Consider the following 27,057-nt stretch of genomic DNA (forward strand, 5'->3'; position numbering starts at 1 on the left):
GCCCTAGCCTTAAGGAGAGAATTGATGTGAGTAGTTCCCTGCTTTTAGTTCCCTTTGCGCCAAAGAAAACCACTATGCATCACCCTTCCTCTGTATCACCTGCTTTTAGATCCAGAAGCCAGCAGGTCAGGTTCTGCTCAGCATTTTTAAATATCCATACCATTTCTGTTGCACAGAAACATTTCTTATTTGACCTTAGCTGTGTCTTTGATTTTCTCTCATCATGCTTCATATGTTTTTATTCATTTTTGCTCTGTGCCAGCAGGGTTTCTGAACTCGCTTAAGATGTTAAAGAGGTGTTATTAATTGTAAAACTGTTGGAATAATAGTCAAAATATATTCAAAAGAAAGGACTGTGGGGTCTGGAATTGATTTGTTCAGAGGAGGATATGCATCCCCTACTATTCTCTATAAAATGTGATTTAATATTTGCTCAACAATCTCTGTAATCACTTTTTTATTATAAGAGATATAGCTTATGTCATTATTGGGCTTTTGGAAAACGTGAGAAAGCATACTTATACACATAAACAGAAACGCACAGAAACATACACACAGTGTGAGAATTATTTGTCATTCCACAGCCCAGAAATAGCTGTTGAGTATTTTAATACTTACTGTCATATTTTAAACACTTTACACCCACCAACTCACGTAACTAATATTCATATTTAAAAAACAAAACAAACCCAGTCTTGTTTTGTAGGTGAAGCTGTGAGTGCTGGAGATGCCTTATGTGAAATAGAGACTGACAAAGCTGTGGTAACCTTAGATGCAAGTGATGATGGCATCTTGGCCAAAATAGTGGTAAGTTTTTATTTTGATTGTCTTCAACAGGATGAAGGTTTCCTAACTGTCAAGTTCTTTAAAATTGAGTTCGTGTTTATTTGTACCTCTTTGTTTATGTTGTTGTGGTTGTGTGTTTTATTATATCTACATAATACAGTTTAAGTTCAGATATTTAAAATATTTCAGTGTTAGGTCTAATAATAATCAGTGATGATCAGACAACATAGAACTATTTCAGCTATGATAAAGATGCTCAGTATTGGAGGTTCTTTAGTGGAAAATGAGAAGCGTTCTGACCTGAGGGATGAGAGAAGTGTTCGAGGTGAATTTAAAGACAAAGAGAACAATAGTTAAAGCTTGAGCTTGCAGTTTCCAAGTTTGTAGTTGGTAAATTTTTTTTTAAAGAAATGTTTTACTGTGATCTTATGAAAACGAGAAATCTTATCTTCATCTATCCTCGGACTCCCAGGCCTGAAAGGTGTATAAAGTCAGCTCATCTCCTTTCACTAGACAAGAAGTTTGAAGTTGTCCTGTGCAGAGTCTTGCATGTGGGTTTCAAAGCCACACTAAGTTTCCTGATACTGTCTCATCCTTATAGTTTTATTCATCCTTTATATTTTTACAATTGATTAAAATATTATTGCATAAAAATGTATCTGTGATTATGTGCTCAGTCGTGTCTGACTCTTTGTGACCCTATGGACTATAATCCACCAGGCTCCTCCATCAGTGAGATTTCCCAGGCAAGAATACTGGAGTGGGTTGGCAGTTCCTCTTAAAGGGGATTTTCCTGACCTAGGGATCAAACCCATGTCTCTCCTGCATGGGCAGGTAGATTCTTTACCACTGCACTACCTGGGGATCCCTAAAAAGATATGTGTATGGAATATTCCACATTCTTGCATGTTGTTGACACTCATATCTCTTGATAGCATATTTTCTGTTACATGAGCAAAAGAAAATATGCTGTGGGTCTAGTAAAACCAAAGACATTTCCTTTTAGGTCTAAGTTTTAATATACTGTAGTAGTTTTGAAAACTTCTCTCAACAGTCTTTGCTTTATAACTAATTAAAAATATGAAGCTGTTACTTGGAAAACTTTGGTTGTATTATTACATGCTGAGGTTAGTGTAACCCTTCAACAAAAATGTGTAGCAATACAAGAGAGGTTACTTAATTGACAGAAGAAAATATCAGGTAGCCATTAAAAAGTAATTCCTAGGAAAAAATGTGATTTCATTATAAGTTAACAAAAATTCAAAATATTTTGGAAAAATGCTTTTATAATTATATATAGATGGTGATTACAGTCTTACAGAACTTTAAATAAAAATATAAACATAGACAAGATTAGAATAAAGTGTTATAAAAATTTGAGGTTTGTCTTTGGGTAGTAGAACTAAATGATTCTCCTGCTCTTTTTTTTCTGTTTTTCTCTATATTCTTAATTTTCTATAATAAGCATTTTCTTGTAATGGAATATTAGAGTTTATATGAATAGTAAGTGAAATAAAATGCATGAAGCCTGTCTGCAGTTACATGGTATACTCACTGATAGAGCATGTTTGTTTCTTACCTTCTAGGACAGTGAATGGATAGTGTGCTATAGCAGCTAAGAGCGTAGGCTCTGGAACCACACTGTTACCTGATCCATATAGATGATCAGTTCTGCCAGTTATTAGTTATGTCATGACTGGCAAATTCTTTAGTGTTCCTAGTAAAGTGGAGGTAGCTGTAATACCCTAGGTTGTGGGGTAATAGTAGGGATGGAGATAATGCATATATGCTCATTACAAGGCCTATCACCCACCAAGTGTTGGTAACCATCACTGTTCCCATTATTATTACACTTATTCATTCAGTCTTGGTGACCGTACTCCCATTTCAGCCTGCATATTTATCTCATAATTGGTGTTGGTTTTTGTGACTAGACATTATTAAGTGTCCATTCATGCCTCTGCAGCGTGATTTGTGCAGACACGCTGCATATCTCTTAGTAGTCCCTTGATGTGGTCTCACTCCTGAGCCACCAGCTCACCTCCACTTGGACCATGGATATAATGCCTTCTTTTGTACATTCTATCCAGAGACTGTACTTTGGAATGTCACACTTAATATTTTTTGCATTCTCATTTGTCAAATTCCTTTCAGTTGACATCTTCCCTATTGATAGCCATTGTTGAAAATACTTCCTAGGAGGAAGTATGAATGGAAGACTAAAAGTTCAGTACCTTTATAACTAGAAGAAAGTAAATGTTCTTACCAAAAATAGTTTATTTCACTAATTTATGGAGCATTTGTAAAGGAAAAGTGTTTGAATTAGCACATGTAGTAAGCCCAGCTGTGTGTGCTTTTGGCAAGCTGTGTCTTTGGCCTCAGTTCTGGATTGTTTGGCTATGAAAGTCTTCCAGGATTGATAGCATTTTTCACTCAAGTACTTAGTAATACATTTCAAATTAATAATGATGCCTTAGGTCAGGCGTACCTATTCATCTGGGCCCCAAAGTTCTGAAAAGGTGGTGTGAGGTGGTATGATTGATAACAGCTTTAGTGGTACAAATAGCAGTTTCCTTGCCAAAGGCTGTATGTGCTTTAGAGCTCTGTGGCTTTATTATTATTCCACATGCATTTTGGATAATAGGAATGGGAGTATATTCATATCACAGTGCGTGCAATTTTATAGGGGGAAAAATGGAGGGAAGATTAAGGTGGTATTACTGATATTTTTAAAGCCTTTTACCGCCCCCCCTCCATTCTTAACCTTTCCATCCGCAAGTTACACCTTTGTCTTTCATTCTGGAATAATTGTCACATTAGTACCCATAATAAAATGATTTTTATAGGAATACATGTAAGAGAATCTTACTTTCAGAATCAAGGAGTTGGTTAATTGAGCTTATTAAAAGGCAGGTAATGATATAAAACTCCAGTTTTTAGTTTGCCCACATGTTTGAAAGATTAAGAATTATAATCTGTTTTGCTCTTCATAGGGATTTATTTCCATAGTCTTAGAGAGTTTTTTATTTTCTCCCCCACCCCAATTTTATTCCTTTTTTAGTAATCATAATTTTTACATCTGAATTCCAGTTTAAATATAAAATATTAATTATTGTATTTCATTTAGAGCCAGAAAAAAGGCTTGAAAAGTGAAGTCGCTCAGTCGTGTCCGACTCTTTGCGACCCCATGGACTGTAGCCTACTAGGCTCCTTCGTCCATGGGATTTTCCAGGCAAGAATACTGGATTCTTATTCTTGATGGGAAATGGGTTGCCATTCCTTCTCCAGGAGATCTTCCCAACCTAGGGGCTGAACCCAGGTCTCCTGCATTGTAAGCGGATGCTTTACTGTCTGAGCCACCAGGGAAGTCCTGGTGGCTCATTTAGAGCCAGAAAAAAGCTTAGACATTCTTAATATTAATAAAGAATAAGTGCTGCCAGTATAGATAATTTTATGATTTATTTCCAATTAAGTTAATGGGAGAGTTGTTAAAGTCTCATTTAATCACACTAGTAAATTGTCATGTAAAAACCTTAAAGTGTTACACATGTATCAGTTCATAAGTTTAGTCTTTAATTTATTATTCAGCAAATTAGATAGCAGATGTTTTAAGTGGCAAAGTAATAAAATGGAGGGGATTCCCTGGTGGCTCATTGGTAAAGAATCTGTCTGCTAATGCAGGAGACCCAGGTTCGATCCCTGGGTTGGAAAGTTTCCCTGGAGAAGGAAATGGCAACCCTCTCCAGTATTCTTGCCTAGGAAATCCCATGGACAGAGGAGCCTGGAGGGCTGCAGTCTGTGGGGTCGTGAAGAGGTGAACATGACTTAGTGATTAAATAACAATAAAATAGAATATTAAGATGACTTTTGCTGAAGAGTTTAAGATTGGCTTCAGATATATTTAGGGTTACTATATAATTTGTCATACAGGTCAGGATGCTTTTGAGAGTGAAGAGAATGTAAGCTGTTAGGACATATTTAAACATAATTTTCCAAAATTTTAGTTTATTGACTGGCAATACAGTCATTGATTTTTATTTTGGGGTAGGCTGTTACTCTTCAAAACAATTTTCAAAAATAGAATTTTTTCTAAATTTTGACATCTATATATATTAAAACGTTTTTAAAATTCCTTTATTGATCATCCGAATATTGCAAAAAGTAGTGCTCAGTGGTGTCCAGCTCTCTGTGGCCCCATGGACTGTGTGGCCTGCCAGGTTTCTCTTGTCCATGGCATTTCCCAGGCAAGAGTACTGGAGCAGGTTGCCATTTCCTACTGCAGGGGATCTTCCCGACCCAGAGATTGAACCTGTGTCTCTTGCATCTCCTGCATTGGCAGGTGGATTCTTTTACTCGAACCACCTGAGAAACCTATTACAAAAACAACAGATCGTAATTATTTTGGGTACTGTTCCTCTGATTCAATTTCTTCGCTATATCTCACTCCAGTAAAGAGTGGATCTTTTCACTGTGGTTTTATTTTATTGTTAGGTTCCCTCTTACCCTCCCTTATATTTTGTTAAATTGCTTGCAGTCTTCTTCAAAATTACCTTTTGTAGTTTGAAAATTATCAGTTGAAATTTGAAGTTGTGAGACCTTGCAGTTGATTCGTCTTCACAGACTGTATTTTTAATTGAGAAAATATCCTCTCAAAGCCCAGAGCAAATCCTAGTAAATGGGAAACAGTCTCAGTTCTAAATTTTTTAATACTGAAATGGATAAATGACATTAAAGTAATAAATGAGTCTGTGTTTCCCACGAACTAAAAATTAAATAATTGATCATGTGCTCTTCTTTTTTAGGCTTCCTTGTAAAAACAGCACTGTCTTGAGGTGCGAGGTGATCGTTTTGATCATGTGAATGTAATTTACGGACACGGTACTGATCATATGTTGTCTCTAGTGTCACACTGCATTTGACTCCTGACTCAGCAGCCCTGTGATCTAGAGCAAGTTATTTAGCCTTTCCTTCGCAGCCTCAGTTTCCTTATCTATGTGTGGGAATAGTAATAGCACTTCAAAAGGTTTTTAAGAGAATTAAATGAGTGAACGCTGTGCAAGAACAGTGCCCAGCACCTGAGTGGCAGGCACACTGGTGTTCAAGGACTTAAGTGTTTCTTCTCCCCTTTGCATTTTAGCTTGTTGTTCATTTGTTTTCTCCTTTGTTGTGTCTTACGTATCTTCCTTTTAAACCACTGTTCATTGTGCATGTAAGTTAAATATATATACCTTAAAGAACAAAAATTTCAAACTGTATAATGGTTCAAACTATGTTGGGAAAATCTGGACTGGTTTTAAACCAACTTTTAAGTCAGTCGTGTGACTCGGCTCATTTCTACTAACCATTGTATGTGCTCCTTCAGTCCTCACTTAGCAACTCTCAAGCTGTTCTGTTTTCAAAAAGACTATTTAAATAATTTTTTAGCTTACTGATTATTTTTTAATGTCAAATCAAAACAGACAGTATTTATGAGCACCTTTAATGGAGTGAAGCCCCTCAAACAATTTCTCTCCTGGGAAGTACTGCTGTAGATATTTTGTGTCTTCAGTATCTCATATCCTTGGGTGGACTGGTGAGCTAATTAGAGGGGCTGTCTTTTAGCACTTTTGCAGATAATACATTTCAGCTTGTGGGGATGTCTCTGGTAAAGAGAACTCATACTAGGGGTCTGGGCCTATGGATAGAATTCAGACTCTGTGTGTACATGTATATCGAGAAATAGTTCGTCATAGGCCTCACCACCTCAGTGTCTCACATGCTGCTATTTACACTCTAGTGCTGCCAGCCTCGTGGCTGGGCCTTTTTGTATGAATTTTCAACCTTTAGCAATGAGAGGTTCCTGCTTGATCCATGTTGAGTATATTTTTTATTTTAAAAATAACCCTAATCCTAACCCTAACTTGGTAAGGTCCTTAACATAGGTCTCAGCTATGATTTTTTGATGCAAAAATAAACAAGTGGGAATACATCCAACAGAAAAGCTTTATACAGCAAAGGAAACCATAGCAAAATGCAAAGGCAACCTACAGAATGGGAGAAAATATATGTAAGTCATATATCTGATAAGGGGCTGATATCCAAAATACATAAAGAAGTTATACAACTCAATAGAAAAAAACAAGCAATCCAATTTAAAATTGAGCAGGAGATCTGAATAGACATTTTTCCAAAGAAGACATGCAGATGGCCAACAGTTACATGAAAGGATGCTCAACATCATTAATCATCAGAGAAATGCAAACCTAACCACAATGAGGTGTTACCTCATAACTGTTAGAATAGCTGCTACCAAAAAGATAAGAAACAAGTGTTGGTGAGGATGTGGAGAAAAGAGAACTCCTGTGTACTCTTGGTGGGAATGTAAACTGTTGGTGGTGCAGCCACAATGGGAAGCAGTATGGAGGTTCCTAAAATTTAGAAATAGAACTATCATATGATCTAGCAATTCCACTTCTGATATTTACCCAAAGAAAAAGAAAACACTAACTCAAAAAGATACCTGCACTCCCATGCTTACTCCAGGATTATTTACAACAGCCAAGATACAGAAACTACCCAAGTGTCCATCAGTGAGGGAGTGGATGAAGAAACTAGAGTATAAATACACAGTGGAACACTAAGAATGAAATCTTGCTATTTGTAACAACACAGATAGAACTTGAGGGCAAAAAGTGGAAAAAAAAATTAAGGAGAGAAGTAAATAAATATGTCCATCTATATGTATATAAGGTATGAATTTAAATAAATATATATGTTATACACACAAAAAAATCATAACTTGGAGAAAGACACCACTATAATCATAATAATAGCATCTTTCCCATCTATGTAGCATTTCCTAGATGTCTGGTACTATTCTAAGTGTCTTATATATAACTCATTTATTTCATATAATATCTCTATGAAGTAGTTACTATTATTATTTCCATTTTACAGATGAAGAAGCAGGCAGGGTGAGATAAACCTCACCAAGGTCACATAACTAGTCAGTAGCAGGGCCAGCATTGAAACCCAAAGAACCTGTAAAAAATTGGGAGGGGAGCCTATTAATTTAAATGACAGACTCTAGATCCAATATTTGAGCATTATTGAGCTGTTTTATCAGAACTAAGTGTAAAACTCTTTCTTTTAGTATGAAGAAATCAGTGATACAAGAGTAGGGGAGAGTTTTGATCAAGTAAGTCAAGTGCCTGGGCCTCTGAGGCATCGTTAAGCTCCAGATACTGTCGTAGAGCAGAGCACATCCACAGTCCTAACTCGGAGCAGTAACAAAGGCTCATTTGGTTTCTCAACACAGCTTTGAAAAGAGCATAATTTATTCTTTTGTTACTAAGTCTTCATCAATTTTAAATATTTGCTGACTACAACATAAGCAAATATATGCAGGAAACTAGCACACCTCTAAAAGATCTCTTACGGCACTAAGGGAATAGAAAAAGAGAAGTGGTCTTTAAGTTTGTATAGGGACTTTAGTGAAAGTGAAGTCGCTCAGTTGTGTCCAACTCTTTGCGACCACGTAGACTGTAGCCCACCAGGCTCCTCCATCCATGGGATTCTCCAGGCAAGAATACTGGAGTGGGTTGCCATTTCCTTCTCCAGGGGATCTTCCCGACCCAGGGATCGAACCCAGGCCTCCTGCATTGCAGGCAGACGCTTTAACCTCTGAGCCACCAGGGACTTTAGTGTGGCTTTAAATGGAACTATAATGGACATTGTTTTATTTTACTTTCTATTAATATATTCAAGTTGTGTGGTAGTATACCATTGTTCATTGCATTTGGGTTTCATGTTCCACCATGTCATTTTTTTAATGGAAAAATATGAATAGTTAAAAATAAAATTTACTGAACACTTAGATATGGTGAAAAGGAAAATGATACTAAATGCTCATTATTGCCTACTTCTGAAGATATCAATAGGTAGTGTATATACGGAAGCATTTATATGATTTATTGCAATAAATGAAACAGAAGGTGAGGTGTCAGTTTCAGATTCAGTATAATATCTGATTTCAGAAACCTGTTGATATCTCTAGGATAAACCTTCCCTTTTTTAAACATGCTTTTTATTTGAGTGGTGTTCTTTGAACTTGGATATTGATCTGTTTCTGGTTCAGTTTTTATAGGAATTAACATCAAATGGACTTCATATCACTTAATACTTTCTATCAATTTTTTAAGAAAATTGGTCATTTTACTTTGTGATTTTGAGTTAGCAGTTCATAAGCAAGCAAATAGACATTTTTAAAAGAGGAAAAAATGTTAACCTGTTAATAATCTTAACTCATCTTTTTGACATAGTTAAAAAAAAAAGAGCAGTCCAAAGAAGTAAAACTTCTTAGTAAGTGACGAACAAATTGTTCTTGGATTGCTTAACATTTTTCCTCAGCTGCTATCCATTAAACATCTTTATTTAGTTTTATATACCAGTTTTTTATATGTATTTTGCTCCATCAGTAATGAGTAAATTTAGGAAGCTTCCTAACTCTCAAAACTTATTATTTTAATAGTGCACATACTAATAAGCATGAAAATTAGTGTTACTTAGAAATGTCAACCCCATGCTATCACACTTTTACTTATAATTACTGTATTAGTGAACATCCTACAGTATATTATTCATTAAAGTATGTCTCTAATGAACCTTATTTAAAGTAATTGAAAGAGAATAATAGAAAATTTTAAAGCAATGACATTTTCTTCCAGTACTGAACTTATAATATCATCTGAAGGTTCTCCAGGGACTTCTTTTAATAATTAAATAAGAATCAACCTTTTCTTTGTAAGTTAACCCTGCCAAAATGCTTAATATATATTTGCATTAAAAAAATCATCTTGCCTTTATTTATGCATTTAATTGACATTATCTGTGAAAGAATGGTTAGCTGAGACACTGCCGTGTGTCTCATGTACTGACAGAAAATTCATGAGGTTTTATTTTATGTCTTAGATTTTGTAATTATACATACAGGGGAAAAAGAAATGTGGAAAGGACACTTACTATGGACTTCCCTGGTGGCTCAGATGATAAAGAATCTGCCTGCAATGTGGGAGACCTGGGTTTGATTTCTGAGTTGGGAAGATCCGCTGGAGAAGGGAATGGCTACCCACTCCAGTATTCTGGCCTGGAGAATCCCATGGGCAGAGAAGCCTGATGGGCTATAGTCCATGGAGTCACAGAGAGTTGTGCTCAACTGAGACTAGGCGCACACGTACGCGTGTGTGCACACACACACACTTATTGTTAACCAAAGTAATTAACCAGTTCCATCCATACAGTGGGACATTTTTTTCCAGCGACTAAGTTTACTGAAAAGATTTTACTTTTAGTGCATATGTCTTATTTGAAGGAGTTAATCCCTTATGAGATGGAATTCCTAAGCCACTGTGGAAACTATCTGGGAAACACAAATAGTTGAGATATGTACTACAACTCTTATTTTAGATTTGTACCGAATGACATCAAAAGGAAGATGGTAATGGTAGCTCTTACGTATTTGAAGCCTGTCAGAAAGAGGAGACATTCTCCGCTGGTTTTTTTTTTTTAATTTCAGGAGTTAGCGTTAGTAACGAAGGAGGAGTGTGGTGAAGGAAGGGGCGAGTGAGGGAACTTAGGCAAGGAACATGGTGAGAGGAAGGGAGGAGGTAGGCTAGCTCAGATGTAGGTTTTAGCTCATTTTAAGAGAGATTTCTAACAGGTACAGAATTATCCAAAGAATAAACTACTTCACGAAATCATGAATCTTTCTCTGCAATTATTTTCTTTTTTAAATATAGGTGGCGGAAGGATCTAAAAATATACGGTTGGGTTCACTGATTGGTTTGCTAGTTGAAGAAGGAGAAGATTGGAAACATGTTGAAATTCCTAAAGATACAGGTCCTCCACCACCAGCTGCAAAACCGTCAGTGCCTCCCCCCTCACCAGAACCACAGATTGCTACCCCTGTCAAGAAGGAACACCCACCAGGAAAACTGCAGTAAGTATGTTTATTTGAATAAATGACAGTGAAATTCACTCAATCGTGTCCAACTCTTTGAGACCCCATGGACTGTAGCCTGCCATGCCCCTCTGTCCATGGAATTCTCCAGGCAAGAATACTGGAGTGGGTTGCCATTCCCTTCTCCAGAATGGTACATTCTTAAATCTATTTTCTGATCTAAATGTGAACATGGTAAGTATTAGTTGCTCAGTTTTGTGTGACTCTTGTGTCCGTGTCTGACTCGTGTCCGACACCATGGACTGTAGCCTGCCAGGCTACTCTGTCTACGGGATTCTCCAGGCAAGAATACTGGAGTGGGTAGCCATTTCCTTCTCCAGGGAATCTTCCTGACTCAGGGATTGAACCCAGGTCTCCTACATTGCAAGCAGATTCTTAACCATCTGAGCCACAAGGGACACTTATTTGAATAATGTTTGTGGATTGTTTTTTTTTTTAAGATTATGAAACTTTTAGAATATTTTAATCATTATCCTATTTAAAACATCTTTGTAGATTAAGTAACAAATTGCTGACCTTCCCTTTCTTCTCTTAGGAAACTGAGGTCTAGGAATGATTATTTTACCATCATCATTTATTCCACAGACAAATAATATTGAATATTTAAATATTCCAAGTACTATGAAGGCCCTATACATCCTGTGGAGAGCAAAACAAATATTTAGTGTCTGCATTGAATTCCTGAGTTAGGTTTTAAGATTCCAGAATGGAATTCAGTGTACCAAACTTCATTGTGTTCCTATTTATGGAATCCTAATTACTGTAATGTGAATTCCAATTTCAAATATATAACTTAAATAAAATGGAATTAGAATTTTAACACACATTTCTAACTACCCTGCATTTGAGTTTCTGACAAGTATTAGAGCTCGATATACAATATATATGTGGAATATATATTGTATATAATATATTATACAATATATAATGGAATGTTAGTCTTAACAAGGGAAGAAATGCTGACCCAATATGGATGAATCTTGAAGATATGTAGGTAAAATAAACCAGTCACAAAAAGACAAATAATGAATGATTTCACTTAACAAGTTACCTAGAGTAGTCAAATTAGTAAAGACAGAGAGCAACGTGATGGTTGCCAGGGGCTGGTGGGAGGAAGGAATGGAGAGTTATTAATCGGTGTGGAGTTTCATTTTGGGAGGATGATAAAGTTCTGGAGATGGATGGTGGTGATGGCTGCAGAGTGTTGTTACTGTACTTAAATCCACTCAATAAAAACGCCTACAAATGCTTCAAATGGTAAATTTTACACATATCTTACTATAATGAAAACTACATGAAGGAGCAATATAGTTTCTGATAATATTTCAGAATAGTAATTAAATCTGTATGAAAATGTCTTATTAGTAAAATAAACCAGATTATTATGGATTAACTTACTTGACTGTCACTGTCTATGGAAGTTGTTTCAGGTTCATTATGCGTTTTTAGTTTCCTAATTATCAGCAAAGCTGTTGACATTTAGAATCAAATGTGTTAATTGGTTCCTTTAATTTTATATTTTCTTCTTAGGTTCCGTTTAAGTCCAGCTGCCCGCAATATTCTGGAAAAGCACGCACTGGATGCTAACCAGGGCACAGCCACTGGCCCTCGGGGGATATTCACTAAAGAGTATGTGTGTGCTTTTTGTAATACCCAGGTCCAGTATTTATCATGATCATGGCTGAACGTGTTTAAAGAAGGACTTATTCAGTGTAAGATTTAAAAGGAAATTCACTGCGCTTTTGTACTTTTAATTGCTTTTGTCAGCATAAAATTGTATTTTATGCAAGGGTTGTTTTTTTTGAATAATTGCAGCGTTACTGAAGAACAGTTCTAATTTGATAACTAAGCCAGAACCGTAGAAATGATGATAAATGGAGAAAATTAGTGTGCAGAGTGGTGAATCTTTGCATTAAGTTCGTATGAGCTAATGATGTAATCACATGTGTATGATCAAAGCAATTTCCATCTCATTTTAGATTTTCTTTTCTAAACCATTCATCAGTCTATCCATGAATTAGTACCTCTTTTTTTTTTTTTTTGGAACCACACTCCTAATTAGAAATATTTTACAGTAAGTTTTAAAATCTGATCAGTTCAGTTCAGTTGTCTCTGACTCTTTGTGACCCCAAGGACAGCAGCACACCAGGCTTCCCTGACGTCACATCACCAACTCTCGGAGCTTGCTCAAACTCATGTGCATTGAGTCGATGATGCCATCCAACCATCTCATCCTCTGTCATCCCCTTCTCCTCCTGCCTTCAATCCTTCCCAGCTTCAGGGTCTTTTCCAATGAGTCAGTTCTTTGCATCAGGTGGCCAAAGTATTAGAGTTTCAGCTTCAGCATCAGTCCTTCCAATGAATATTCAGGACAGATTTCCTTTCGGATGGACTGGTTGGATCTCCTTGCTGTCCAAGGGACTCTCAAGAGTCTTCTCCAGCACCATGGTTCAAAAGCATCAATTCTTTGGCATCCAGCTTTCTTTATAGTCCAACTCTCAGATCCATACATGACTACTAGAAAAACCATAGCTTTGACTAGACAGGCCTTTGTTGGTAAAGTAATGTCTCTGCTTTTTAGTATGCAATTTAGGTTGGTCATAGCTTTTTTCCCAAGGAGCAAGTGTCTTTTAACTTCATGGCTGCAGTCACCATATGCAGTGATTTTGGAGCCCCCCAAAATAAAGTCTCTCACTGTTTCCATTGTTTCCCCATTCTATTTGCCATGAAGTGATGGGACCAGATGCCATGATCTTCGTTTTCTGAATGTTGAGTTTTAAGCTAACTTTTTCACTCTCTTTCACTTTCATCAAGAGGCTCTTTAGTTCTTCTTTGCTTTCTGCCATAAGGATGGTGTTATCTGCATATCTGAGATTATTAATATTTCTCTCGGCAGTCTTGATTCCAGCTTGTGCTTCATCCAGCCCAGCATTTCACATGATGTACTCTGCATATAAGTTAAATAAAATCTGATAGCACTCTCTTTTCTCTTATTTTTCAATAAACCAGTTTTCTTGTTTTTTGTTTTTTTCTTCCAAATGGTTTTTAAATAATTTATCTAGCCCCACTGGTGGGGTTAGGCAGGAAGACTATGATATTTTTATTGGGACTATATCATATTAAATTAATTTTAAGTTTTGTGAGTTTCAAGAACATATTGAAATAGATGGCACCTGCTCTATCAAAAATTAGTCTAGTGAGACAAAGATTAATCAAATAGGCATATGAACTAATGTGAAATTGCTGTAGTAGTGTATGCCACATTCCTATTAGAGTAATATTAAATTTTCAAATTGAGTTAGCATTTTGAAGCAATAAACTCTTCCCAGTTTATCTAATGTTGGTAAAAAGTGATCAGTAATGTTGGCTAAAATTTTTACAAGTTGAGATAGAGCAAAGTTATTAAATTATTAAGTGGCAATGCCTGACCAGGTGACTTTCCTTTCTTTTCATTGGATTATTTTACTTCTCATTAAAGCGCTGGTTTATTGATGAATATTTCTTTTAATGAAAGTAGTATAGCTTTAATTTTCAGATATCCTTTTATCTGTACTTCAGCCTTACTGATTTGTTTTTAAAGCACATAATGTGAAGTTTGTGCCATACTCACATGAGTTGGAAATCAGCTCTTCTGACCCCTGGCTGAAAGGCAGCAGTCAATCATTAGTTAAACAACTTACAAGTTTCACTTAACCATTAAAAATTAAAATAAAGAATCCTGATAGGTAGTTAAGCCTAGGTTTTTGCCCACATCAATCCTTATTTAATATCTACTGCTACTGCTAAGTCGCTTCAGTCGTGTCCAGCTCTGTGCAACCCCATAGACAGCAGCCCACCAGGCTCCCCCGTCCCTGGGATTCTCCAGGCAAGAACACTGGAGTGGGTTGCCATTTCCTTCTCTAGTGCATGGAAGTGAAAAGTGAAAGTGAAGTCGCTCAGTCGTTTCCGACTGTTAGCGACCCCGTGGACTGCAGCCTACCAGGCTCCTCCATCCATGGGATTTTCCAGGCAAGAGTACTGGAGTGGGGTGCCTTCTACTTGTATGTTAATTTTGTTAATCTTCTGCCAACCTATACCTTAATAATAAAAAGTCTCTGTAAAAATGGGTCAAAACAGCTTTCTTTATAACATGATACACTTACCTATATATCTGAAGAAGATAAAGAGTCTATATGTAATTAATTAATTGTTGAAGACTTGATGAAATGCCAAATAATAATAGGTATACCATAGAAAAATCAATTTTGCAAATTTGTAAAAGATGCATTGGAGCAGAAAAAGACTTGAGGTAAGGAGATAAGTTAAGAGGCTCATAAAGTAGTCCAGGTAGGAGAGAATGAGTACCTGAACACAGGTGAGAATGTAAATGATGGAGACAGCATTATAAGGAGAAAATCCAGAAATCTGTTGAGAATGGAGCAGGAGAGCAGCAACTCAAGGTGTGTACTTAGGATCCTAGGCCAGGTGATGTCTTGGTCCCATGAAACAAGGGATTGGTGGAACCACTTGTCTTGATGGAGTAACTGATGAATAATGTGTTTGGTTTGAAGCTTATTGTCAGTGCCAACAAGCCAGATTGCAGATATCAGGGTCACTGAGGCAAAGATGCGTTTCTGGAGACAGTTCAGAACAAGAGATGTAAGTTTGATAATAAACTGATAAAGTTATGACTGAGATAATAAATAGGAAAACATTTTAAAAGGCACACATTTCTGTGTTGGAAGGTATCTAGGAGATGTATGTGAGTCAAGGAGGAAGGGATCTGAGAAAAGGCTCTTGAAGCTTAGAGGGCAGAGCAGTGGTGTGAGAGCAGTGAGATAAAGAAGTAGAATTTTCTTCTTCTTTCCCTTCTCTCCGTATGTGCTTAATACATAAATGATGAATAAAGATCTTTTTTAAACCCAAGTTGAAAGTCATCATAGTAGGTCTAACATTTCCTAAGGAGGAGAGAATGGTGTTTTCTTATTGGGTACCCTAAAGGAAGCACTGTTGCAGAGTTATGTTTTTGATATCTTTGCCGTCTTTGTCTTCTTGTTACCTGATCCTTTCCCTGCCCTTATTCTTTAAACCTCTACCATAAGAGAGTCAAAACCTTCAGTCTTCAAACTGTGACATATTACAAAAGATTTTATGGGAAAAATGGATCCTTAAAGCATGCTTGTATACCACTAAAGATGCCTATGTTTTGAGTTAAACACTGAGGTGAGCTTTGGAAAAAATTTGTCTCCATGTCATCTACAGAAAGGTTTACTTGTGGTAAGACTGAGAAATTGCAGGCTTTGGCATAAGCTGCCCCCAAATGCCTTAGTACACATTGTTGAGGTGCATCCTTTCTCCTTACGTTGTCAACTGAAAATTCAAGTAGAAGAGAAAAGAGGGAGTTACTTCTGATCCATTGTGTTTATGAAGAAAATCAAAGTGTCCTGGTTGCTGTTTTAATGTTGCATTAAGCAGACATATTGCCCAGAATATATATGTGCAAAAGCACATAGACTTGACTTGGCCTATACATGTAACATAATTTTAAGAAAAGAAGTGCCAAGGACGCTGTTGGAGGCAGAACACACTTACATTCTTGGCCTGCAGCCTAGCTTCTTTGGTGTATCTGTGTCTTAAATCATAGCTGTAGCTAATGCTTGTATTCATGTCACAGTGTCACAGATGCAGTATAGTAGGCATGACAGTCGTGTCGTACGTTTTCAGTAATATTTCTTTTTATAACTAATTCTTAGCACACCTAGATGAATTAAGGGATCTGGTAGAGAAGGTTCTACCCTAAGTGAATGCCCAAAGCTTCCTCTGCCTTTCTGCAGAAGTGGGTGATGTATCAGTTTTTCTCTTAATTTTTTAATGTCCACCTAATTCTTCAAGCTTAGACTGATTATATAATGGACAGAAAGCATTAAAGTAATTCTCTGCATGGCAGAAACTGAATTATTGGCTGTTATTAACCAGTGATTAACATTCATCCTTTATGAGGTATATAAGTATAAACTTAGCAACAAAAGTTTACTATGAGCCTGTGGCCAGAATTTATTTTCTGCTACTTGTTTATGATTAATGACTCTTAGAGATGAACCTAAACTGCCTTTTCTTGATGAAAATAGTAAGTAATAGTTATGCTGATTGTGAAATAAAAGTATATCTATTTAGTCTGACCAACCTCTTTTTTTAAGTAGATATATTTAGGCATTATTTTAGATTTTTTTTAGTTTCCTCGAGTTGTTGTTGTTGCTTTGTTTGTTTTTAACCGATTACTGAGGGTGCACTGGTGATCCCTGAATGAGAAAATCAATGTGTTTTGTATATGCCATTGTGATGCTGAACTTTAGTTTAATACCCAGATTAATAATAGATTTTGTTAGAGAGACATATTTAATTACCTAAGGTGATGAAAGGGGACTAGTAATGTTAGACTGTGACTTGTAAGAACTCTTAAAAGCAAAATATCTTTTGTTAAAGGCATTTTTTAAAATCAATAAAAAGTCTATTTTATATCAGTGCTCACACTTTTATCTATGTGGCCAAAGTTTTGACTCATGACATATATCCCTAGTGAATATAGGGCAGTCATTTATTTCATCTATAAATTGTCACAATCAACTGGAAAAATGGCACTTCTGGTTATAAATATCATAAGTAAGTTGAAGTGAGTGAAAGTCATTTAGTCGTGACCGACTCTTTGCGACCCCATGGACTATACAGTCTGTGGAATTTTCCAGGCCAGAATACTGGAGTGGGTAGCCGTTTCCTTCTCCAGGGGATCTTCCCAACCCAGGGATGGATCCCAGGTCTCCCACATTGCAGGCAGATTCTTTACCAGCTGAGCCACGAGGGCAGCCCAAGAATACTGGAGTGGGTAGCCTACCCCTTCTCCAGTGGATCTTCCTGACCCAGAAATTGAACCGGGGTCTCCTGCATTGCAGGCGGATTCTTTACAAACTGAACTATCAGGGTAAATTAAAAGTTAACTTCTAAACAGGAGTAGGCTGTGGTCAAAAGCCTTAGGAGTACATAAGCTCATTCCCTGGGACACTCAGTCTTTCTGTCATCACCACCATGGTGTGGCTCAACCTCAGAGCACCAGCATTGCCTCCAGTTATGTTCCTGTTAATTTTGTGTGTCGGATAAAGGGCCTTTGTCAGAAGGTCCTACTTTTAGCTCCATATATAGACGAGGTAGATAAAGCATTTCTTCATTCAGTCACAGCACACATGCATGCTCAGTCACTCAGTCGTGTCTGACTGTTTACAACCCTATGGTCTGTAGCCCACAGGCTCCTCAGTTCCAGAATTGCTGTCAGTCTGAGGTAGGCTTATTTCATTCTATTCTAGTCTTTTCTTACGAGAACAGTTTGTTCTGACTCTGCCTTAGTTTAGTTGACATCCTCTGCATAGGTATTAGAAGAGTAGTAGAAAATACAGAGGCTTTGGAGTTGGTCACACCAAGGTTTGTTCCCAGCCCTGGCAGCTCCTGGCTGCCTGCCTCTTCAGCGTCATCTGTAAAGCCTCTCTGCTGTGTCCGTTGCACTCCTACACTGGGCTTTGTTCTTAGAAGCCCTAATTTCCCTGCCTTTGCACTTGGCTGTTCTCTGCCTCGTAACATGCTTTTCCCAGCTGTTCTTGAGACTTGTTCTTTCATGTCCTTCACAGAAATAATATGTCTTCAGGCCTTCCCTGACCATCCTGTTTTAAAATAACACCTCCTCTCACCCATGACTTTCCACCTCATTACCCTGCTTTATTTTCTTCACTTGCTATCTGTTCATTTGTTTACTTGATTAATGCGTTGACTCTCCTATAGAATAACACTCCTTGATGGGACGTGTCCATGTGTTTTCAACACCTAGGATAATAGTAGGTGCTTGACAAGTACTAACTTGGAATGGAACCTGTTTGTGTTTGTTTGTTTTAGCTTTTACTGGAGTATAGTGGATCTACAATGTTGTGTTAGTTTCAGGTGTACAGCGAGGTGAATCAGTTAGACATACACACATATCTAGTCTGTTTTATACTCCTCTCCCACATAGTCCGTTACAGTAGAGTTTCCTGTGTTCTAACCTCTTTGAACCTACTTACTTATTTATAAATAAGGGAGGGAGTAGTATCCTCTCACATGGGTGGTGTAAGATTATGTAATTAACATAACCACAATAGGTACACAGGAGGCTCATTTTTCCACTTTTATTCCCTCTTTCCTAACCTAAAGGTCGAGGATGATTTGAAACTTCTTTATCAGTCTGACATCTTATCTTAAATGTCAGTTCTTTAACTTTGAAGCAAGTAAGTTACTTGCACTTGATATTAAGTTCATGGATCCCTTTCTGGACCTGATACACAAAGCATGGTTTCTCCTTCCTTAAAAATGTGCGTGTACACTGTGGGAGATCCCTCCCTTGATGTCCCCCAGGCAGGAGCATTCCTGTGTCACTTTTCTATTGCTGCATAACAGATTGCAACAAACTTAGTAGCTGTTTAAAACAACACCCACTTACTGTCTGACGGTGCTGTGGATCAGAAATCCTGGCCCAGCGTGGCTGGGGTTCTGACCCATGGTCTCACAAGACTGAAATCAAGGTGTCAGCCAGGAGTAGGGTCTCATCTGCAGGTTGGAGCTCTCTTCCAGGCTCACATGGTTGTTAGTAGGATTCAGGTCCTTGGGTAGTGGAATTCTTACCCTTGTTTATTTGCTAGCTCTCATCCAGAGATTGCTCTCACCTCCTGGAGGCCTCCTTCAGATCTTTTCCATGTGGTCATCTCCATAGACAGTTCCCAAATGCCTGTTTGTTTCTCCAAGGCAAGTAAAAGCATTTTTCTCCATTCAGATTTCTTCTTTTAGGAATTTTCTCTTCCTTTTAAAGACTGAACTGTGGATAGGTTGCCTTTTGATTAACTCAATGTCACTGATTTAGGGCCTTAATGGATATGTCTACAAAATCCATCACTTTGTCCTCAAAGGCAGCCTAATCATGGGAGTGACATCCATCATGTTCACAGGCCCAGCTACACTCAGGAGAGATGATGTGGGGGGTATACACCAGGAACAGCAATATTGGGCAGTCTCAGAGTTAACATTCTTCCTACCATGTGATAATACCAGATCACTAACTGCATTTAAGACATTTCAGAAATATAAATCGCCTTTGGATTTATGTCACCCTGAAGCCATTTTTAGATTATGTAAAATCTTCTTTGTTTAAAAAAATTAAGTTTAAAACATTTTTAATGTAGGATATTTTTAAGTACTATTGAATTGTCAGATTAAAATTTTCAAAAAAGCTGTTTTGTGTAAGGAAATACATGACTTTATGCCTCTATAACTTAGAATGCATTGAGAGCTTGACATGGTAGTCTAACTATATATCCTTTTAATAAACAAAGACACCTTTGTTTTGCAGAATAATACAAAAGCAAGTCTGTTACTTGTTTAGTTATTTTTCATTCTAAATGCTTTTATGGGTTAGGTTTATTACATTAGATTGTGCTGATAACATTTGGGCATAATTTTAAGTCGTATGATTTCCTGGCCATAAACAGTCAAATTTGCTCCAGTGCTTTAGTAAATATCCTAATGAAAGTCATATGTACAGTAAGCTTAACACTCTGTGAATGCTATGTGAAAATTATTTCACAAGTACTAAGAATGAGGGTATACTTTATGAATTGCTTATCTGCCAAAAGACACCTCTCTCCCCAAAAAAATACTCATTTCCTTTATCTTCCCTTTACACATAGCCTTCATTTTCTGAACTTTCTTGTATTCCTGGTTGCTAATCATGGTTATCTAACTCCCTTATCTCCAGGGATGCTCTCAAACTGGTCCAGTTGAAACAGACGGGCAAGATCACTGAACCCAGACCCACCCCCGCCCTGCCAGCCGCTCCCACAGCGCCTTTGCCCCCACAGGCTGCAGCCATACCATCTTATCCCCGGCCAATGATCCCTCCTGTATCCACTCCCGGACAACCTAATGTAGAGGTAATGTCATCTGAACAGATTTTTATTTTTCAGATTTAACTGAGAAAAAATAAGAACCATTACTCTTATGGGTTCTTTTACTAGTGCATTATGAGCTACTAGTAGCAGCTCAAAGTGATAAAGACACAAATACTCTGTTTCGCACATTTCAGTAAACAAAATTTGTTTATACAGTGCTCACTTCCAAATAGAATTATGCTTCAATTTAAATTTGCCACAAGTTCCAGAGTGTGCGTGCCATGTATCTGCCCTATAATAATGATACTTTCCGTGTCTTTTTTCCTTGGGTGTGCTACTAGTTATTAATAGCTGACATCAGCTCCCTTTTGTGGATATGTTTTATTTTTGACTAACAATGTTAAAAAAACCTTGTTTTAGTGAAAAACCTGTAGAGATTGTATAGCTCATCATTCTCTCCCTCTTGGATACATGCCCTTTTTTGTTTTCGAATTACTCTGTTTTACTTCTCTGTCTCCCTTTCTTAGTACTTTTTATGTCATTTGCTTGCCATCAGAAGAAATGCAGAATAATCATGCTTATTTAACGTTGAATGGGCACTGAAAAAAATAAAGCTACAGTGCCTTTTCTGATGGAGAAATATATTCAAATGTACTATTGGGAAAGAATTAAAAACAGTACAAGTTTCATGAGAAACAGATTTTTGAAATGTATGTTAATGATTCATGTCTACATATACAACAGTTTATGAGGAATCAGATCTTATTTCTTTAAAAAATAAGTTATTCAAATTTGGCAGATAAACTTTAAAATTCTTTTAGTGTATAAACATTATTTATTTTATTTGATCAAATGTTTTGCTAGCATAAAATGTTTGATTCTCTTAGCATTTGTAAAAGAAAGTCAGCTATACTTTTGACTTTTTATTATCCTAAGTGATTGTAATCCTGCCCCAGAATGAAGAACAAAAAAGGAATTATCCATAATTTAAGGTCCATCATGTTTTTGTTAGAAGTTCAAGAAACAGAATTGAAAAGCAACGGTAAAGTTATAAGAAGACCTTCTTATCTCATTCGTACTTTATGAGTTTATTGAAAATAAGATATCATGTGATTTGCTTTATTCTTAACTACAAACCAAAATAGAAATAATTTGGGAGATTAGTATTTTGGATTATCTTTTTCTCATGTATGCCATTTTAATAAGTAAGAATTCCCTGTAGTTGTGTTGTTGATATGTTGATTGCTTTGAGTTTTAAGAAGTGACGTTTGTAACAAAAGCTACTTACAGGCTTATAGGTAATATCTCAGTAAGCACACCCATTAGGGGATTATTTATGATTTGGTATGTTTCCTTTTCTTTTTTTGAAGAAAATGTGGTCTTTGCTCCTGACAGCCACTTTTGGCTGTGTTATGTCTTTATTGCAGCTCAAGGGCTCTCTGTTGTGGCGCACAGGCTTTCCAGTATTAAACTTTATTTTCTTAAGTTAGGTCATTGAGACTGGATTTCAGTTATACAGTTTATTTGCTTGTTTTTTTCAGTTCTGTTTATGATTTAATGGACACGTTATCATTCTTTGCAGGGCACATTCACTGAAATCCCAGCTAGCAATATTAGAAGGGTTATTGCCAAGAGATTAACTGAATCTAAAAGTACTATACCTCATGCATATGCTACTACTGATTGTGACCTTGGAGCTGTCCTAAAAGCTAGACAAAATCTGGTCAGAGGTTAGTAAAACTGAGTTTATTTAATGTCATACACATGCTAAACTGTTATGATATCCTTTGTTTATAAAATGTACATTGTGTATCTTCTTAGTTCAGTTTCATCATCTGGGCATATTTTAGTATTAGAAAAGAATTCTCTTTTCCTATAAGAAATAAATGGATTCCATAGTATTGAATACATCATACTTATTGGAACGATATCTGAAGAAGCAATTCTTAACATTTTAGAACATAAAAATATCCAAAACTGATTTAAGAATATTTTAAAGATATCTTAAGATATCACTCTTCTTTATACATTTTAATTTTTAGTTCATGTTTAAAATGTACTTTCATGATATTAAATTTGTATTGTTCCTCTCCCCAGTCAACTAAAACTAAAGGTGCTGAGAGACATAAACTTTTTAGTATAAACTGATGTTATTTTCTGTGTTTTTGATAGCAGTCATTCTCATGGGTGTATCTCCTTCATTTTTGAAAGATATTTTTGCTGGGTGTGGAATTTTAAGTAAACAGGTATGGTTTTTTTTATTTTGTTTTTTCAGTAATTTTAAAGGTATCATTCCATTATCTTCTGACTTACAGAATATTGGCTGCCATTCTTTTTCTTTGTTCTCCTATGATGTTTTAGCAGCAGGACTGTTACGTGCTTAAAGCTTTTTATTTCCCTTTTTGTTTTTTTCACCTATTGCATTTATCCTCTCTGGGTTTCTCTTAGCTTATCTGTTTTGTGATTTGTGTCTTTAATTAATTTGAAAACTTCTAGATACAGTTATTTGTAACTATATCTTCTGCTTCATATTTTTTTCTCCTGTGAGCTCTAATTATAAATATTAGACATAATTCTAAAGCTTAGATATAACCTCCGTTCCTTAAGGGGCTCAAGAAAGTTACGATTTTGTAGTTGATCTTGCTTTTCCTCTCACCCTATTCCGATGGGCACAGCTTTCTCTTACGGCTGTCTATATCCTAAATGAAAGCAGGCCTGGTAAATCAGTTTAGCTGTAGACTTTCAAACCTGACAGATTCTAACAGTCCACGGAACCAAATGGAAAGCTATTTTAGACAGCGTGATCAATAGTCAGAAAGTTAACCCTGGAAGCTCCCCTTGGTCTCAAATCAAACTTGCTTAGTTTTGTATAACGTAGAGGTTATTGTGGCAATAATTTTCCGAAGCAGTACTATTTCAGTGGAGGTATGGATTCATATAGCATCTGCATTGCCCAGATTTGGTTTATCCTTTCAATTAGGGATTTTCTGTTGAGTCTTCAAAGAGCCCACATGATCCATGCATCTCCACTCCTCTTTCTTATATGAGGTTATAATCTATAACATTCTGTAAGCATGTTTCGCACTGTTTTGTAACAATATGCAAATGAGAGTGTTTGATATTCCCTCACAGTGTATGTCCTACTCAATTCAGTTCAGTTGCTCAGTAGGATCTGACTCTTTGCAACCCTGTGGACGGTAGCACATCAGGTCTCCCTGTCCATCACCAGCTCCTGGAGTTTACTCAAACTCATGTTCATTGAGTCGGTGATGCCATCCAACCATCTCATCCTTTGTCTTCCTCTTCTCCTGCCTTGAGTCTTTCACAGCATCAGGGTCTTTTCGAATGCATCAGTTCTTCACATCAGGTGGCCAAAGTATTGGAATTTCAGCACCAGTCCTTCCAGTGAATATTCAGGACTGATTTCCTTTAGGATGGACCAGTTCGATCTCCTTGCAGTCCAAGGGACTCTCAAGAGTCTTTTCCAACACCACAGTTCAAAAGCATCAATTCTTTGGCACTCAGCTTTCTTTATAGTCCAACTCTCACATCCATATATGATTACTGGAAAAACCATAGCTTTGACTAGACGGACGTTTATTGGCAAAGTAATGTCTCTGCTTTTTAATATGCTGTTTAGGTTGGTCATAGCTTTTCTTCCAAGAAGCAAATGTCTTAATTTCATGGCTACAGTCACCGTCTGCAGTGATTTTGGAGCCCCCCCCACAAAAATGAAGTCTCTCACTGTTTCCACTGTTTCCCGTCTATTTGCCATGAAGTGATGGGACCAGATGCCATGATCTTAGTTTTCTGAATGTTGAGTTTTAAGCCAACTTTTTCACTCTCCTCTTTCACTTTCATCAAGAGGCTCTTTAGTTCTTCACTTTCTGCCCTAAGGGTGGTATCATCTGCATATCTGAGGTTATTGATATTTCTCCCAGCAATCTTGATTCCACTTTGTGTCAAACGTCCGGATTTTCACTTGATATACTCTGCAAACAAGTTAAATAAGCAGGGTGACAGTATACAGCCTTGATATACTCCTTTCCCAATTTGGAACCCATCTGTTCCATGTCCAGTTCTAACTGTTGTTTCTTGACCTGCGTACAGATTTCTCAAGAGGCAGATCAGGTGGTGTGGTATTCCCATCTCTTTAAGAATTTTCCACAGTTATGTCCTACTCTGTTCTTAATAAAATGTTAGCAATGGTATCCTTTCTATATGTTTGAAAGGAATTTGGGGAAAACATCTTCTTTCCACATACTAGATTAGGGATGCCTATCAGAAATATAAGTGAAAATGTCATGTGAGAAAATGTGTGTTTGAGATGAAACTCGAGATACAGAAGGATTTAAGATAAAATTTGAAGGAATCATTGTCATATAAATGGTATCTGACTGAAAGAGAGTGAGCAGATTGTGGAATAAAACCAGGAGAGTCTAACACAAATAGCAGAAAGAGAATGTGTTTCAAGATGAAGAAAGTGGTCAAATATAGGAGTATGATGAGGGTGGGAAATCAGGTGAGGACTGCCCACTAGGGCCCTAGATTTGGAAATCATCAGCTGGTAGGTGATTTGGGAAGTCTTCACTGGGGACACCTATGGATAGTAGGTAAAGTGAGAAGGATGCTGAGATACTTGAGCGATAAGCACAGTGAATTGATAAAAGTCTCTCAGCACTTTTATATCTTTTATATCCATTTATTTTTCTGCTCCTAAAGGAGTTTTAAACAAAGATGTCTGTAGTTCTGGAAATCTGAACTATAAGAGCTGTGTATTAGAAAAGCAGCTGACAGTTACTATGACAGTTTGGCAGTACTTCGGTTTATGGTAATACATTTAATCCCTTTCTGAAATCTTAGCATGCCTTTGGAATGAACTGTTGTTCGTGTAAAATTCCATGATACTGTAGTAACTGGATTTGTGTATCCTCCACATACCATGACTAGATATTGATCTCAAAGTCTTTTTTTTAGAAGCCCATGCAATAAAGAATCAAATATAGTTTCCATTTCCCAACACTTTCATACGCACTGGTAAAGCAGAGGTATAAACCCAGTGCTTTTGTTATGATCAGCCCTTTGGAAAGGTAGGGGACCCCAGCTTTATCTTAAAATCATTATGTATACTGGAAGAACATTGATTTAATTGAATTTACCATAAAACTAGTGAGAGACCTCGTATCATTCATTACATTAGGATCCATGCCAACATTGCTTCATCTTTGGCATTTACTATATCCTGTTTGGCTGAGTTAAAAACCAGCTCTTATTTAATGTAGTAATTTTAAATGTTTTTCATTGCATGCCTTGTCAGTAAAAAGAAATTTCTGAAAATCCCCCCCCCCCGCCCCGCCCCGTGTGTGTGTATATATGTATACATACATATATATATATATATATATATATATATATATATATGTGCTTATTTTTTTAAGGTGATTGTTCTAATATAATCAGTGTATTATAACGAGTACACAGGATATGGACTTGAAAAGGATTTGGAAGAAAATGAATCGTCTTGTAAACTTCCTGACTGGACATGCTGTGGACGGACAGCCCATTTGTTATTTTAGAGACACAGAACTTGATTCTTTTTTTTCTGATTATGGTTGTCATGTATCTTTCAAGTACTTGTGTATGATATCTGAGCAATTTAAAAGAATTGTAATCAGGACTGGGAGTAAACATTTACATTCATGGTTAATATTATTTATCCAAGACCTCATATAATGCAAATTTTTCTACTCAAGGAAGTCTTGTGACTAAGCAGACAAAGACCTGTAATATATTTTTTTTTTACCATTGTTTGTCAGTACAGTTCATAGTTTAAGTTTGAAATCATAATTGTTCATTTTAAAGTTTTATTTTGAATATTAACCATCATATGCTTATTTTTCTTTTAGATGACATTAAAGTGTCAGTAAACGATTTTATCATCAAGGCAGCAGCTGTTACACTTAAAGTAAGTAGTAAAGCCCAGATAATTTTGGCTTCTAAAGTAGTCTCTAATTTTTTGGGCCAGACATTCTTCATTTGTGAGGATTTGTTTTGATTTATTTTCTTCTTTCATTTCATTATTATCTGTGAAGAATTTAAAATCCTCTGGAGGTTGGGGCTTTGTTATTTGGACACAGTGGCATCGTTGCGTAAAGGAGTTGAGCCTTGAAAGATGAAGAAGTGAAATGAGTAGTTGAACAGTGATGAAATGGAAATCAGTGTAGCATACCTGTGAGAAACCTAAGTGGAAATTCATCTAAAGAGAGTGGTCAGGAGTAAAATCAGAGAGATGGGGTGGAAGCAGATTGTGGATTGCTGTGCTCATATGACATGCTGGGA

The 27,057-nt window shown here is 36.7% G+C and overlaps 1 protein-coding gene across 1 annotated transcript in view; it reads left to right on the forward strand.

Annotated features, from left to right (window-relative positions):
* PDHX (pyruvate dehydrogenase complex component X) overlaps positions 1-27,057 on the forward strand; it is a 72,748-nt gene that overhangs the window by 35,118 nt on the left and 10,573 nt on the right. Inside the window, exons 3-8 of the mRNA XM_004016404.6 lie at positions 707-807; positions 10,563-10,762; positions 12,314-12,412; positions 20,586-20,760; positions 22,301-22,448; positions 26,625-26,683. Of these exons, the coding sequence (XP_004016453.3) occupies positions 707-807; positions 10,563-10,762; positions 12,314-12,412; positions 20,586-20,760; positions 22,301-22,448; positions 26,625-26,683 (782 nt within the window). The remainder of the gene's footprint in view (positions 1-706; positions 808-10,562; positions 10,763-12,313; positions 12,413-20,585; positions 20,761-22,300; positions 22,449-26,624; positions 26,684-27,057) is intronic.

Source organism: Ovis aries, chromosome 15, assembly GCF_016772045.2.
Source record: "Ovis aries strain OAR_USU_Benz2616 breed Rambouillet chromosome 15, ARS-UI_Ramb_v3.0, whole genome shotgun sequence".
NCBI classification, from domain to species: Eukaryota; Metazoa; Chordata; class Mammalia; order Artiodactyla; family Bovidae; genus Ovis; species Ovis aries.